Below are 14,326 nucleotides of genomic sequence, written 5' to 3' on the forward strand. Positions count from 1 at the left end.
CCCGAGGACATTTTTTCCTTTTTTTTTTTTGTACAGATAGAGTGGGAGGGAGGGAGAGGAAGGGAGAGAGAGAGAGAAACATCGACGTGAAGGGACACATCGAGTGGCTGCCACCAGCACGACCAACCAAGGCTGGGGACAAACTGCAACCGAAGTACGTGCCCTTAGCGGGAACCGAACCCGGGTCTTTCCGGACCGCAGGCCGACGCTCTAACCGCTGAGCCAAACTGGCCAGGGCTCATCAAGCTATTTACCTAACATCTGTACACACAACTGCATGTATATTATGCTACAATAAAAAAAAATTATTATAGGATAAAGAAGAATTTTATTTGGAAAATAAGAGCTAAAATTGCTTCAGCACCTTTAAGGGAACCCAGGCCCTATTCTTAGCACTGGATTCCTGTAAAAGTCCTCTGAGGGATTTTTTAAAAATATATATTTTTTCTTTATTGATTTTAGAGAGAGAGAGAGAGAGGGAGACAGAGATAGAAACACCAATTGGCTGCCTCCTGCATGCCCCCCCTGGGGATCGGGCCCAAAACCTGTGCATGTGCCCTGACTGGGGATCGAACTGGTGACCTCTTGGTGCATGGGTCGATGCTCAACCAGAGGCACACTGGCCAGCTATTTTTTTTTATCCTCACCCGAGGACATTTTTAAACTTTTGTTCAGATAGAGTGGGAGGGAGAGAGAGGAAGAGAGAGAGAGAAACATTGACGTGAAAGGGACACATCGAGTGGTTGCCACCCGCACGACAACCAGGGCCGGGGACAAACTGTAACCAAGGTACATGCCCTTAGCGGGAACTAAACCCAGGTCTCTCTGGACCGCAGGCCGATGCTCTAACCACTGAGCAAAACCGGCCAGGGCTATTTTTTTTCTCTTTAATATTCACCCATGGACATGCTTAGAGAGAGAGACAGAAACAGAGACGGAGAGAGAAACATCGATGTGAGAGAGTAACATCAATCGGTTGCCTTCCGTATGTTCGACTGGGGAATCAAACCCACAACCCAGGAATGTGCCTTGACCGGGAATTGTACCAGCAACTTTTTGTGCACAGGATGACGCTCAATCAACTGAGCCACTCTGGCCTGGCCTCTGAGGGCTATTTATTTATTTATACTTTTTTTTAGAGAAAAAGGAAGAGAGAGAAAGAAGCATCAATTGGCTGCCTACTGCATACCCCCTACTGGGAATCGAGCCCACAACCTGGGCATGTGCCCTGACTAGGAATTGAACCGGGACCTCTCAGTCCAGGGACCAACGCTCAATCCACTGAGCCACACCAGCCGGGCTCTGAGGGCTTTTAAAAAATCCTCAACCAATGACATTTTCCCATTTATTTTTAGAGAGAGTGGGAAGGAGGGAGGGAGAGAGTGAGAGAGAGAAACATTGACTGGTTGCCTCCCACACGACCCCGACCAGGACCAGGGACGAATCACACCCAGAGGTACGTGTGCTTGGCTGAAACTGAACCCAGGACTCATTGATCTGCAGGCCAACGCTCTAACCATTGAGCCAAACTGGACAGGGCCTGAGGGCTATTTTAAAATAACCATTTTTAGAGATCTTTTTGGTCATCTTTTTAAAAGAACATCTATATATTTTTAAAGATGGAAGGCCAGAGAGGCAAGCCTTGCTCTAATTCACACAGCTGGGAAGAGGTAGGGCTGGGCTCCAAAGTGACCCACTTCCTAGATTCCTGGTCTGCCCTAGGAAGTCTCACTGTGCACCAGGCCTGGGGCTCACCCTCCTGCCCTCTACCATCTCAGGTAATCCTCCCGCATCCCTGGAGTGGGACAGTCAACCCTATTTTCAAAATGAGAGTGCTGAGGCAGGAAGTCCTTACCTCATTCAGCAGGCCTGCCAGGCTCTGCGGCTCCACTGTATCCAGAACAGAGTCCTCCAGGCTGTCAGACTTCAAAGGGGTAAAGTAGCAGTCCAGGTCACGGACATCGAGGATGGTCTTGAGGGGCTCCTGGTCAGCCCGCTCCGCCCAGCGGCCGTGTGGCTGGTAGCTGTGCTTGGTGCGGAAGGCTGAGCCATCCACCACATCATCATCTCCTAGCTGAGGGTGATGAGATGGTCAGGCAGCCAGCCAAGTGATCACCAACTCCAACAAGGGCCAGGGACACTGCATGGACCTCATCCAGTCTCTGGGCTTTAAACACTACTCAGAAATAACTTCCACACTTCGATCTCTAGCCTAAGCCTTGCTCTTAAACTTTAGAAGTGTACGTGCAACTGCTCTACAGCTCCACGTGGATGTTTAGTGGGTATGTCAAAGCGAACATGTTGAAAACTGATCTTCCCCCAAACCTGCTTTTCCTAAGCCTTCTCTATCTCAGCTATTCTTTCCAATTGCTCAGGCCCCAAACCTTAAGGTTATCTTTTATTCCTCTTCTTAAAAAAAATTTTTTTTTTCTTTATTGATTTTAGAGAGAGAGGAAAGGAGAGGGAGACAGAAACATCGATGAAACAGAACATCAACTGGCCGCCTCCTGCATGCCCCCTACTGGGATTTTGGCCCACAACCTGGGCATGTGCCCTGACCGGGAATCGAACCGGCGACCTCTTGGTGCACGGGTTGGTGTTCAGCCACTGAGCCATACTGGCCAGGCTCATTCCTCTCTCTTATTCTGTCCCTCATACTCCACATTGCATTTCTTCAGCAAAATCTGTCGGCTTTGCCATCCATACATCCAAGATACGGCCACTTCCCCTCCAACCCTGGTCCAGCCCACTGCCACCTACTACCAAGACTACTGCTCGAGAGACAGTGGAGGGTGGATGATTGAGAACTCAGCGTCTGGAGCCAGCCTGCCTAGGGTCGATCCCATGTCCTTTCATTCCTAGCTGTGTGACCCTGAACAAGTTATTTAAACTCTCTGGGCCTCATTTTCCCTATTTGTGAAATGGGGAAAAGGAAAGCCCCTACCTCAATGAGAATTAAATGAGATAATTCATGTAAAAGACTTAGAACAAAGCCTGCAAGAGTTAAGTGTACAGTGATTTTTTGTTGAATGTAATTCCCATTGTAATATACACTGATAAGGGGAAGCTTGGGGGCCAGATGTCCTGACCTGGGCTCAGAGAAGGGGATGGCAGGGGGTGTTTCCCTGCATGCTTTGATCTGAGGTCTGATGTTGTTCCTGAAATAAACCCTCCAATGTAGGGTTTAAGATTCTGCTACCAGCTTCTAACCCACCAGGTCCTAGTCCAAGATAACAATCATTCATTCAACTCTATTATTTTCCTTCGCAATTTTTTCCCTCCATAGCTCCCAAAATAGTTTGCTGTGGATGTTGTCCATCTCCCACACAAGAAAATGAGCTTGTGAAGGCAGAGATTTTGTCTGCCTTGTTCACTGCTGTGTCTAATGGCCAGAACAATGCCTAGCAGACAGTAGGTGCTTAATAAATACATGTTGCATAAAGGGCTATGTAAGCTAAGACTAGAAGGGTGATGGGGTTCTCCAGGGAAAAGAGAAAAATGGAGAGGTCAAAAGGCTCCTAAAAGAAACAAGAGCATGGAGGAGGGTACCCCTACTTTGCCAGCCCTTAGGCATCAGTCTCCAAGCTGACTCACCAGCCGCTTTGCCCAGAGTGGCAGCTTGCCATTGGTCAGCAGGCACTGAGGATCTGAAAAGACACATAGAATCCATGAAGAGAGAATAAACAACCCAAAAGACAAATAGGCAGCATACATAAACAGGCAATTCTCCAAACAGATAATATAAAGCCCACAGACATGTCAAAAGATGCTCAACCTCACTAACTCAGGGAAACGCACTTTTACACAATGGGATAGTTTTACCCTTAAGATTTGACCAAAATTAAAATGCTTCATACAATCAATTGCTGGCAAAAGCATGGGGGAAGGAAGGATTTAATACTGACTGCTGGGTGAGGCAGTACTGGATTTAGAGGGCTCTTGGGGTTCTCTTTATTTTTTTCTTTACTGATTTTTAGAGAGAGGAAGGCCCACAATGAAACCAGTGACTTCTTGGTGCATGGGTCGATACTCAACCACTGAGCCACACCGGCTGAGCAGGGGTTCCCTTTTATTTTTTTATCCTCACCTGAGGACATTTTTCCATTTTTTGTTCAGATAGAGTGGGAGGGAGGGAGAGGGAGAGGGAGAGGGAGAGGGAGAGGGAGAGGGAGAGAGAGAGAGAGAGAGAGAGAGAGAGAGAGAGAGAGAAACATCGATGTGAAAGGGACACATCGAGAGGCCACCAACCGCACAACCAACCAGGGCCAGGGACAAACTGCAACTGAGGTACGTGCCCTTAGCGGGAACTGAACCCGGGTCTCTCTGGACTGCAGGCCGACGCTCTAACCACTGAGAAAAACTGGCCAGGGCTGGGGTTCTCTTTTAAAAGAAAAAGTGTACTGTCCGGCTGGTGTTACTCAGTGGTTAAGTGTCGACCCATGCACCAAGAGGTCACTGGTTCGATTCCCGGTCAGGACACATGTTCAGGTTGTGGGCCCAGTCCCCAGTGAGGGGCATGCAGGAGGCAGCCAATCGATGTTCTTTCTCATCAATGTTTCTCTCTCTCTCTCCCTCTCACTTCCTCTTTCTCTAAAATCCATAAAAAAAAATATATATATATATATTTTTTTTTAATTAAAAAAAAAAAAAGTGTACTAACCCTAGGGCCCAGCAGTACCAGCCCTCGGCCTCCGTCCTGGAGAATCTCTCACACATGCCCAAGGAGGAGGCCTAGGACCGGTCAGCAGTCTCCTTTACAACAGTATAAAGTTAGAAAAAGCCTAAAAGCCCACCCAGAGAGAATAACTACTTAAAATACCTTACTATACTACTGGTTAAAAGAGGGAGGCTTCTGCTTTGCACCCACCAACATACAGGTGGATTAAGATACTTTTGAGAGGAAAAATATACAGAATGATATCTGTAGTATAATACAACTTATGGACATAAATATGTTTTGTATGGATATGTACATATGTATATTAATGTTCATGAAAAGGCCATTCAGGATTCACACCTGGAGAGGACACAGATCAGGAGTGACAGTGGTGACAAAGAAAATTAACTTATCCTGATTTCCCTAAGGTTGAATTTCTGTACTGCCGTTGCCTACCCATCAGCCATCCAGTTGGCCTGTGCCTGTTGGCCCTTGTTGCTGGAGCCCACCACCCACACTAAAAGCACCTACTGCTAATCACTGTTCCCAGCCTCTCTCAAAGCTGGAGCAATCATGGCTAGAAGGACCTGAGAGGATTCTGTCAGGGGCTTCTGGGAAAAGGTTCCTTTCTAAAAGGGATTCTAGGAGGAAATGTCCTATTTAACCATGCTTCTGATGCCTGGGAGTAAGCAGCCATCTTGCAACCATGAGGGCCTATGCTAAGGCAATATGCAGAGAGGCAGAAATTTATAGAGAGCCTGGTCTTCTATAAAGTCATTACGCTACTACTCTCCCTTTTGCCTGAACTACCAAATCTGTTCTGTTTTCTGGTTAACATGCTCTGTTTTTTTCTGGAAAATTCTCTTTTTACCCCTCTCCCAGGAAAGGAAGAGTCTGCCTGATGGCAAAGCCAATATGGAGAAAAGTAGATCCAAGAGAGAGAGAAAAATACATCCTTGAACCACCTGACTACCTGTATCCAGCTAAGCCTGAAGCCAATCCTCTCAAATTTTCAAGTACATGAACCAATACATTCTCTATCCAGCTGAAGCAATGACAGCCAGGTTGCTATCAATATGTGCCAGGCATGCAAACAAAGTAGTGGCTGAAAACAGCAATGGCTCCTACACTAACAGAGGTCAAGAGGGCTTCTTTGGGTGGGCACCTTTCCCAACCTGGATCCAAGCTCTCTTTGGATGGTGTCTTCAACAATTCTTCAGGTTCACACTCTTCCTCCAGCTCATCCTCTGTCTGCTCTCCAGGGCTTAGGGAACAAATCTTGCTGGGCGATGATGCATATGTGTCCTGCCTGAAGCCAGGAATGAAGAAATCAAGGAGGGAAATAGGTAATTGGGGTGCTAGAGGGACCTGCCTAGGGCCAGGGCCCTGGGCTAGGTAGGTTCCACATGAACATATTACTGACTTCTGGTCAAGATGGTGCTGGGAGGTCTCACTTGCCACACCCACTCTGCTAGAAATATATCAACATAATAAATGAAATAAAAGGAAGTCTGGGCTCCAAAAATAAGAAACTCTCCAAGGGCCACAACAATGGGATCTTTGAAAAGCAAAGCAGCCCTGGCAGGTTTGGCTCAGCAGTTAGAGCGTCGGCCTGTAGTCCAGAGAGACCCGGGTTCAGTTCCTGGTAAGGGCACGTACCTCGGTTGCAGTTTGTCCCTGGCCCTGGTTGGGTCGTGCGGGTGGCAACCGCTTGATATGTCCCTTTCACATCAATGTTTCTCTCTCTCTCTCTCTCTTCCTCCCACTCTATCTGAACAAAAAATGGAAAAATGTCCTTGGGTGAGGATAAAAAACAACAACAAAGCAGATAGTGGGATTTGAGTACTGAGCTGCTGGATTCTGTTTTGGAAAGGAGTGGGGTAACAGGATTTTAGCTCCTTTGGAGTACAGAAGACTAAAACATGCTTGACGCGAGGTGGGCACTGGAGCCAGGACGCTGCTCCGCTCCAGGGTGGGGTGTGAGATTCAAAACCAGGAGCCACTGTAGGACAGGCATCATCTGTCAAGGCCTGGTTCCCACAGGGAGGCAATGATAAAGCTTTAAGACAGACAGGCAGGAACAGCTCCAGGGGCAGGAGAGAGAAAAAATCCCACAATCTCCCAATAAAACTGAGACTTCCAAACCTAAATCCCAAATAAAAAACTAGAGCCTGAATTCACTCCAAATAAAAGTGGTCTTACAGCATAAAAACTTTAAAGAGTAAGAAGACATCTCAATGCCACCGGAACCTTCTCTGACCCCCACTCCCACCCCCAGAGCCTCCTGGGCTCCCCACACCAGTGCTCATAGCCTCTCCAAGTATTTTGCTTTTCCTCTCCAAAACCCTTCTCATGTGTTATTGTAACTCTGTATTCCAAGTCCATCTCCCAGCCTAGGCTGTGAGTGCACAAAAGGCAGGGCCCAGGGCTGTCTTGGCTACGGCTCTGTCCCTCACATCACACATCTTGGGGTCTAGGGCAGGATAATCTTCCTCTGGGGACGGACAGATGGGGGGGTGTACAGCTGGCTGCTAGGACCTGGGGTGGCTGCTCCACTTCCCATCCTTTGTGTTCTGCTGCTGCTGCTCCCGATGGTCAATTTCCAGCAAGTGCTGCTTCATGCAGTTGGTGATCTCTGGGCCCAGGTGCCAGATGAACACACAGCTGTAGAGGCCAGAAAGATGTGGAAGGAGAACAGTGACATGGGTGTCATCTGACTCTGAAACCACTTGGGTCAGTCCAGCCAAGACCACATTTCCTGGCACCTCCCAGAAAACACAGCCATCGGCTTCGTGCAGGGGCTCCAGACCATGTCAGGTCTACACCCGGGGTGGGCTCCAGGGCACCCCAGAAAACCAGAGCCTGTCCTCAAGGGAAATGTGAGGGAAGACTGTAGTAAGTTGAAGGGAGTGACTAAAGGGAATTCCTTGGGTACCAACTACGTGCTAAGAAATTTATTTTTATTTATTATATTATATAATTTATATAAAGAAATATATCACAATGACATATGATCATCTCATTTGATTCTCATCATATAATTTTCAAGGTAGATGGTAGCAACTCTCTTACAAAGGCGCAAATGAAGGCTCAGAGAGGGGAAATGACCCACTTGAGGTCACAAATAAGTAAGTGACAGGTCTGGGACTTGAACTCAGGGTTGGGTGTGACACCAAGGTGCATGCTGTCCAAAGAGAGAGAAAGCTGCCCTTGGAAGCGCTCTGCACAGGCAGGTTGTGAGGCCGGTGTTCCCAGTCTCTAAGTCCCTGCTCTCCCCACAGTGCAGGTCCCACCCACTCCCAAAGGGAGGCCAGTCAGGGGCAGCCTCTAGGCCTTTCCCACCTGTCTCCGGATACTGTGATCAAGTGACGGCAGTCATAGGTGAACTTCATGCCGGTGACAATTTCTAGAAGCGGAGCAGAGAAGCTGCACTGACTTGAGTCAGAAGGCTAGGTGGGGGCGAATGGAGAGATGTCCCAAGCAGGGAGGCACACCCACCAGAATGGCCAAACATCTTGGCAACACACTCGCCCGAGTAAAAGTCAATCACTGAGATGCTTTTGTCAGAGCAGCTTGTGGCCAGGAAGGTGCCTGAGGGGTCCACGTGGACCTGCCAAGAAGAGGATGCAAGTGATGCTTTGTGCTGTCTGCTTCTTCCCTGTCGTGAGGCCCAGGTCAAAGATCACAGCCCCCACTAACTGAGGACCGCCCTTGTGATGGACTTGGCACATGGACTTGTCCCAGATAGCCCTCACGACACACACCCTGGTAGGATAAGAATTCCTGTTCCCATTGCACAGGCAAAGAAATGTATAACCACAACACTGGTACCGATGAAAGCCAGGGCCTGCGCTAAGCACTGTGCCTGTGTGACTTATTTCCTCTACAGAATGACCCCATGACAGAAGCTCTCTGTATCTGCATTTTACAGATGATGAGCCAGACTGGAGAGAGAATGGAGATCATGCTTGCCCAAGGTCACTAACAGCCTGTGTGACAGAGCTGTGCAGTGGGTAGGGGAATGTCTGACCCTGGAGCCCGAATTCTTACCTAGTCCAGAGGCTCTGAGAAGGTCCCTGCCTTGGCCTGGATAACACAGGCAGGGGACAAGCCTGGCAAAGGGGCCCGGGCCTCTCTGATTCCTCCTACCACTCTGTTGCCACTCAAAATGGAAACCACATGCTGGCCAGTTTGGCTCAGTGGACAGAGCGTCCGTCTGTGATCTACAGGGTCGATGGTTCGATTCCCAGTCAAGGGCATCTACCTGGGTTGCAGGTTCAATTGCAGGCCCAATTGGGGCGTGTTCAGGAGGCAACATGATGTCTCTCTCTCACATCGATGTTTCTCTCTCTCTCTCTCTCCCCATCTCCTCCCTTCCACTCTACCCACTTTACCTAAAAATCAATGAAAAAATATCCTCTGGTGAGGATTAACAACAAAAGAAAACTACTTAAAATGGCTCTGCTTGGGGAAGGGCTCAGTAAATAAAGGTGAAGCAGTCTGGGCCACCCCTGGCTATCAAGTATCCTTGGTCAGCCAGGCCAGAGTGACTGGATGGTCAGCATGCGATCCATTGATCAGGTGACAAGGAAGACGCAGGTCTAAGGTGGCCCATCAGGACAGCAGACACTAAGGGGAGCTTTGTGTGTGGGGTCTGTGTGTAGTTCCCACCTGGGGCCCTGGCTCCTCACCTTCAGCAGGGATCCTTCATCACCCTGGGAGCCCTTGTAGCATTTCTTCTGCTTTCCATTCGTGGTATTGTAGACCCTGGGGAGGTGGTTGCAGAACATGGCCAACATGGACCTGCCCACTCGCTCCCTTCTCCCTCCGAAAGCCCACTGCCACCTCTTATCTCCCATTTGAGGCCTAGACTAAAAGCCCACCTCAGAGAATGAGACACCATCTCAGGCTGAGGTCATGGAAACCATGTATTAGGGTGCCTGTTGAGTTCATGTCTGTCTCCCCTGCCATAGAGCAAGCTGAGTGCCTGGCATCCAGTTTGAATGAGCAGATGAAGGAGGCGGAGAACCGCTTTGCATGTGCTGTGCCCTCTGCACACTCTCTCTCCCCTCCCTTGGCTTAGCCCACTGTGTCCTTCAACACTCCCAGCTCAGACATTCCTTCCATCAAGCCCTGCTTGATTCCCAGGTGGGGTTAGCTATCTCCCTGAGGCTCCCAACCCTTGGCTTCCCCCATCCCAGCCCTGACCGTTCCATGCTATCACTGTCTGGGGAAGGGTCCATCTCTGCTCCACGGACTGTGAGCTCTGTGACGGCAGGGCCTGGGGCTGCCCTGTTTACCGCTGTTCCTCTCACACTGCCCATCCCAGACAAGTGCTCAGGGAATGTAGGTGAAAGAATAAGTTTATGAGCCACATCAGCACCTCTCAGTCGCCCAGATAGGCTTCTGGAGAGAGAGCCAGGAAGAGCCCTCTGCTGGTGGAGACTGTGCCCAGGTGAACCCAGCTCCTGAGAAACACCTGCTGGGTCCCTCCACCCCTCAGCTTCTCAGGGACCAGATAAGCAGGGGGAAGGAGAGCAGAGAGCTCATGAGAAAAGACTCACCTGGGTCCCACACAGGCCCCACTCATAAAGCAGCACAGGCCAGGCTAAGGGCCCAGGGCAGCTCCTTACCTCACATTGCGGTCCTGGCAGGCCACAGCCACGTACTTCTGGGTAATGTCAATATCCATGTCATACAAGGTGGTCTTCTCTGCCACATGGTGGGTACGGACAAAGTGGAGCCCATCTGCGCCCTGGCAGGGCAGGCAGGGCCATGAAAGGACAACTCTGACAAGCTCCCACACCCCAGCCCTGAAGCAGGCCACCTCACTCTACCCGCTGGGCACTGCGAAAGTAGATGCTCTTGTCCGCCCCACAGCTGATCATCTGGATGTCTCTGCTGCCTGGAAGAGGAGGCAGTGTATTAGGTAGGGCTGGGTCCCCACGGGGCCTGACTGGAGCCAGGATCCTAGCTAGGCAACTCCAGTTCAAGGGAATTCTGAGGGGGTCAGGAGGGCTTCCCAGAAGTGAGGTGGATGCTGGCTACAGGCAGGAGTCTGTGAGATGTGAGCTGTGTGTGTGCGTGTGTGTGTGTGTGTGTGTGGGGGGGGTACAGAAGAAGCAGCTGTAACAGAGGCCTCAGCAGAGCAAGGGCAAAAAGGGAAACAAAGGCAGGGACACAGAAGAGGCACCATGTCTAAGAGGCAGACCACTGGGAGGCCTATGCCACCAAGAACGATCAGAACATCCCCACATCCTCAGGCCAGGCCCACGCCACCTGTGCTTCCCTCTTCCTGACGGCTCACTAGCCACTCACTGCACAAATGTGCCCCAGGGGCTGAGTCACACAGTCCTTGTCCCAGGGTGCAGAGTGGGCCAGGGCCAGGACTGAAACCAGGCGTTCTCTGGTTAAACACTGTGCTCTGAACCCCACTTCCTCTCTGAGCCTTTCTATCTGTATAAGGGGCCTGTAATAGTTCTGCCCCAAGAAATTGTGTGAAACCCTTGGAACAGTGCCCACCACCTGGTAAGCACTTTTATTCTCCTTTCTTTATAGAATGACAGCACAAATATCTCACAGAGTTGTGGTGAAATGAAAAGACAAAATAAATACTTAGAGGCTTGATACAACAGATGCTGCTCCTTCATGACAAGACATTTGAGAAAGCCCAGGACTGACATACACATGGAGAGTAGGAGGTGGGGGGGGGGGGAGACACACATAGATCGGTTGCCTCCTGCATAGCCCCGACCTGGGACAGGGATCACACCTGCAACCCAGGTACGTGCTCTTGACTGGAATTGAACCCATGACCCTTCAGTCCATGGGCCGATACTCTAACTGCTGAGCCAAACAAACCAGGCCTGATAATTAAATTTTTACCTTTTTTTTTAATCCTCACCTGAGGACACTTTTGCATTTATCTTCAGATAGAGCAGGAGGAGAGGGGGGAGGAGAGAGAGAGAAACATCGATGTGAGAGACACATCGAGTGGCTGCCACCCACACGACACCAACCGGGGCCGGGGACAAACTGTAACCGTGGTACGTGCCCTTAGCGGAAATCGAACCCGGAACTCTCCAGTTCGCAGGCCAACACTCTCACCGCTGAGCCAAACCGGCCAGGGCTGATAATTTAATTTTTAAAAATTCAACCTTTGGATCCAGCTGTGCCTGGATCCAGGGCTTGCTTCTCCCCCTTTTTTTGTTTAAGCTGAAGAGTTTTTGTTGTTACCTGCAGCCAAAGGAACCCCTCTAATGAGGTGCTGGAAGAGGAAGGAAGGGGCTCACCTGCAAACTTGATGGCCGTGATGGAGGAGGAGTGGTCGTCCAGGGTCTGCTCCAGGTTGTAGTTCTTCTCCACATTCAGCACGTGGATCAGTCGGTCCCGACTGGCCGAGGCAAGCAAGGTCAGCCCTGTGAGTGCAGAGGGTGGCCCTGGGTTCCCAGGAGACTCCCTGATGCCTTGGCTTCCTAGAGAGCAGCATGGCCAAGCTTTCCCGGCCTTAAAGAAGGGGTCTTTGGTTCCATAACTGCTGCTAACTTGCTCCAAACCCAGAAGGGAAACACTCCCTCAGCTCTGTGCAGTCTTTCTCCAGAGCCCCCATACCCTGCCATTTCAAATCCCGTGACGCCAGTTCAGGGAGGATTAATCTTCATGTACACAGAGACACTCCTTCACCTGTGTCCACAGCAAACATCCTAGTAGAGCCCAGCACTCCTTCCTCCCACGTCCAGCTCCTTGGCATGCCATGTGAAGCCCTACCAACTTCTTAGCTTCCCCCAAACACTGCCCCAGCACTCTGAGCTCTGACTCCCTGGGCCGCGTCCAGGCCCTACTGACTTCCTACCCACTGCCACACTTCCGTCTAGCACCAGGCCTTCCCTGCTGGCCCCTCACAGTGCCGACACCGGTCACCTGGTATGTCTGAGGCCTAACATACAACCTGAGGTGGGACTTCAGGAAAGGTATACCGAATTAAGAGATATTTAAATAAGTTTAGTGGGACAGAGGGTAAAGGGGAAGGAAGAAGGAAGGAAAAGCATGGGAAAGATCCTTAACATATGAGGACATAACTGTGCCTACGTTACATTCCTACCGAGAGTGTATCATCGAGTCATAGTCATCTTGGTCCCAGGGCCCAGAGACAGGAGCCCTTACTAAACACAGAACTTCCAGCTGCCATTCACAGCCCTACCAGACACCAACTACCCCTCTATGTGGCTCTGCCAGGAGGGCCACTCCCCTGCCTTCCCCTGCCACCCTGCCACGGACTCACCAGTCTCAGGCTTGGAGTACTCCAGGCATAACACCTCAGCATCATGGGCCTCCATCTTGACCAGCTCATCCATGAAGTGCAGCTCATGGATCCTAGAGACACACACTGCTTGCTGTACCCTTCTCGGAGGGCCCTCACCTCCCTGCTCCCACCCCAGGTACTCTGCCTCTGCCAGGCCAGTGACATGGGGAAGTAGTTTAGAGATACCCAACCACTTTTATCATCTGGAAACCGGCCATCTTAAAGGAAGCAGTGCAAAACCTGGGAGTACCACAGCGAGCGCCAGCCCTTTGTGGTTCTATGGGCCAGATCTAGGACAGTGCTCTGGGAAAACAAGGGTTAGGGCAGAGCTATATCTGAAGTGATCCCTGGGGGTGGGGTGGGAGTGGGACAGGAGACAGGGGTTAGAGGTCATACTCAAGGATAGGACCTATGGGTGGGAACATTCGATTCCAATCTGTCATTTTTAGAGTCTCAAATCTAGATTTTCCTCTTTCTCTCCAAATGAAATCAAATAATCAAGAGGCCATCCAGGGTTGAAATGAGACACAATCATCCCAGTTTCTCTACTCTCTACCTGTGTAATCTTAGCCTAGTCACTCAGCCTCTCCTAACTTAGTTAACCCATTTGAAAATGGTTAACTGCACTTACACCGAAGGTCAGTGAGAATACTAAACTGATCAATACACACAGAATCAGGCCAGTGGCCAGCCCACAGATAGAGCACTATGCCCATGTAGCTCATTACTGTTCCTCCATTCATGGCCACGTCCTGTCAGTGTGAGCAGCCCACCGATACATTTGGTGTGCCTTATGCAGTGACTGATACGAAAACAGCTGTCCGCATTTAAAAAAAATTATAAAATTTTCACGGAAACATATCCTGTACTTTCTGTTCTTCTTAGACAATGAAGACACATGACAGCTTGGAGGACATGCTCTGTAATTACCCTGGTCCCAGTACCCACGTGGTCAATTCATCAACTTAAACCTAGTCCGGCCCTGGCTGGTCTGGCTCAGTGGTTCGAGCATCAGCCTTCGGACGAAAGGGTCTTTGGTTTGATTCCCAGTCAAGGAGATGTACCTGGGTTGCAGGTTCAATCCCTGGCCCTGGCCCTGGCCCCAGGAGGCAACCCATCAATGTGTCTCTCTCACATTGATGTTTCTCTCTCTCTCTCCCTCCCTCCCTTCTACTTTATCTAAAAAAAAAATACATAAAAAATCAGCACCTATTGCTCCAGTAACATCTTGAAAAACATCTGCAGTGTTAACTGAGCCCTCAAAGGTCTCATCCTCCTGGCCCCTCTCCCAGGGCTACCAGGACCCAAGCTCCAGCTGGCATCTTCTCCAATGGCTTGGCAGTGGTACCACACAGCTGGTAAAGTGT

At 50.0% G+C, this 14,326-nt stretch overlaps 1 protein-coding gene across 1 annotated transcript in view; it reads right to left on the reverse strand.

Annotated features, from left to right (window-relative positions):
- WDR62 (WD repeat domain 62) overlaps nucleotides 1-14,326 on the reverse strand; it is a 48,919-nt gene that overhangs the window by 5,329 nt on the left and 29,264 nt on the right. The window contains exons 12-22 of the mRNA XM_036274619.1: nucleotides 12,939-13,030; nucleotides 11,950-12,075; nucleotides 10,495-10,562; nucleotides 10,291-10,412; nucleotides 9,349-9,424; nucleotides 8,156-8,267; nucleotides 8,000-8,063; nucleotides 7,196-7,321; nucleotides 5,833-5,966; nucleotides 3,595-3,647; nucleotides 1,857-2,074 (exon numbers count right to left, since the gene is read on the reverse strand). Of these exons, the coding sequence (XP_036130512.1) occupies nucleotides 1,857-2,074; nucleotides 3,595-3,647; nucleotides 5,833-5,966; nucleotides 7,196-7,321; nucleotides 8,000-8,063; nucleotides 8,156-8,267; nucleotides 9,349-9,424; nucleotides 10,291-10,412; nucleotides 10,495-10,562; nucleotides 11,950-12,075; nucleotides 12,939-13,030 (1,191 nt within the window). The remainder of the gene's footprint in view (nucleotides 1-1,856; nucleotides 2,075-3,594; nucleotides 3,648-5,832; nucleotides 5,967-7,195; nucleotides 7,322-7,999; nucleotides 8,064-8,155; nucleotides 8,268-9,348; nucleotides 9,425-10,290; nucleotides 10,413-10,494; nucleotides 10,563-11,949; nucleotides 12,076-12,938; nucleotides 13,031-14,326) is intronic.

The sequence above is a fragment of the Molossus molossus genome, unplaced genomic scaffold (assembly GCF_014108415.1).
Source record: "Molossus molossus isolate mMolMol1 unplaced genomic scaffold, mMolMol1.p scaffold_m16_p_21, whole genome shotgun sequence".
Classification (NCBI taxonomy): Eukaryota; Metazoa; Chordata; class Mammalia; order Chiroptera; family Molossidae; genus Molossus; species Molossus molossus.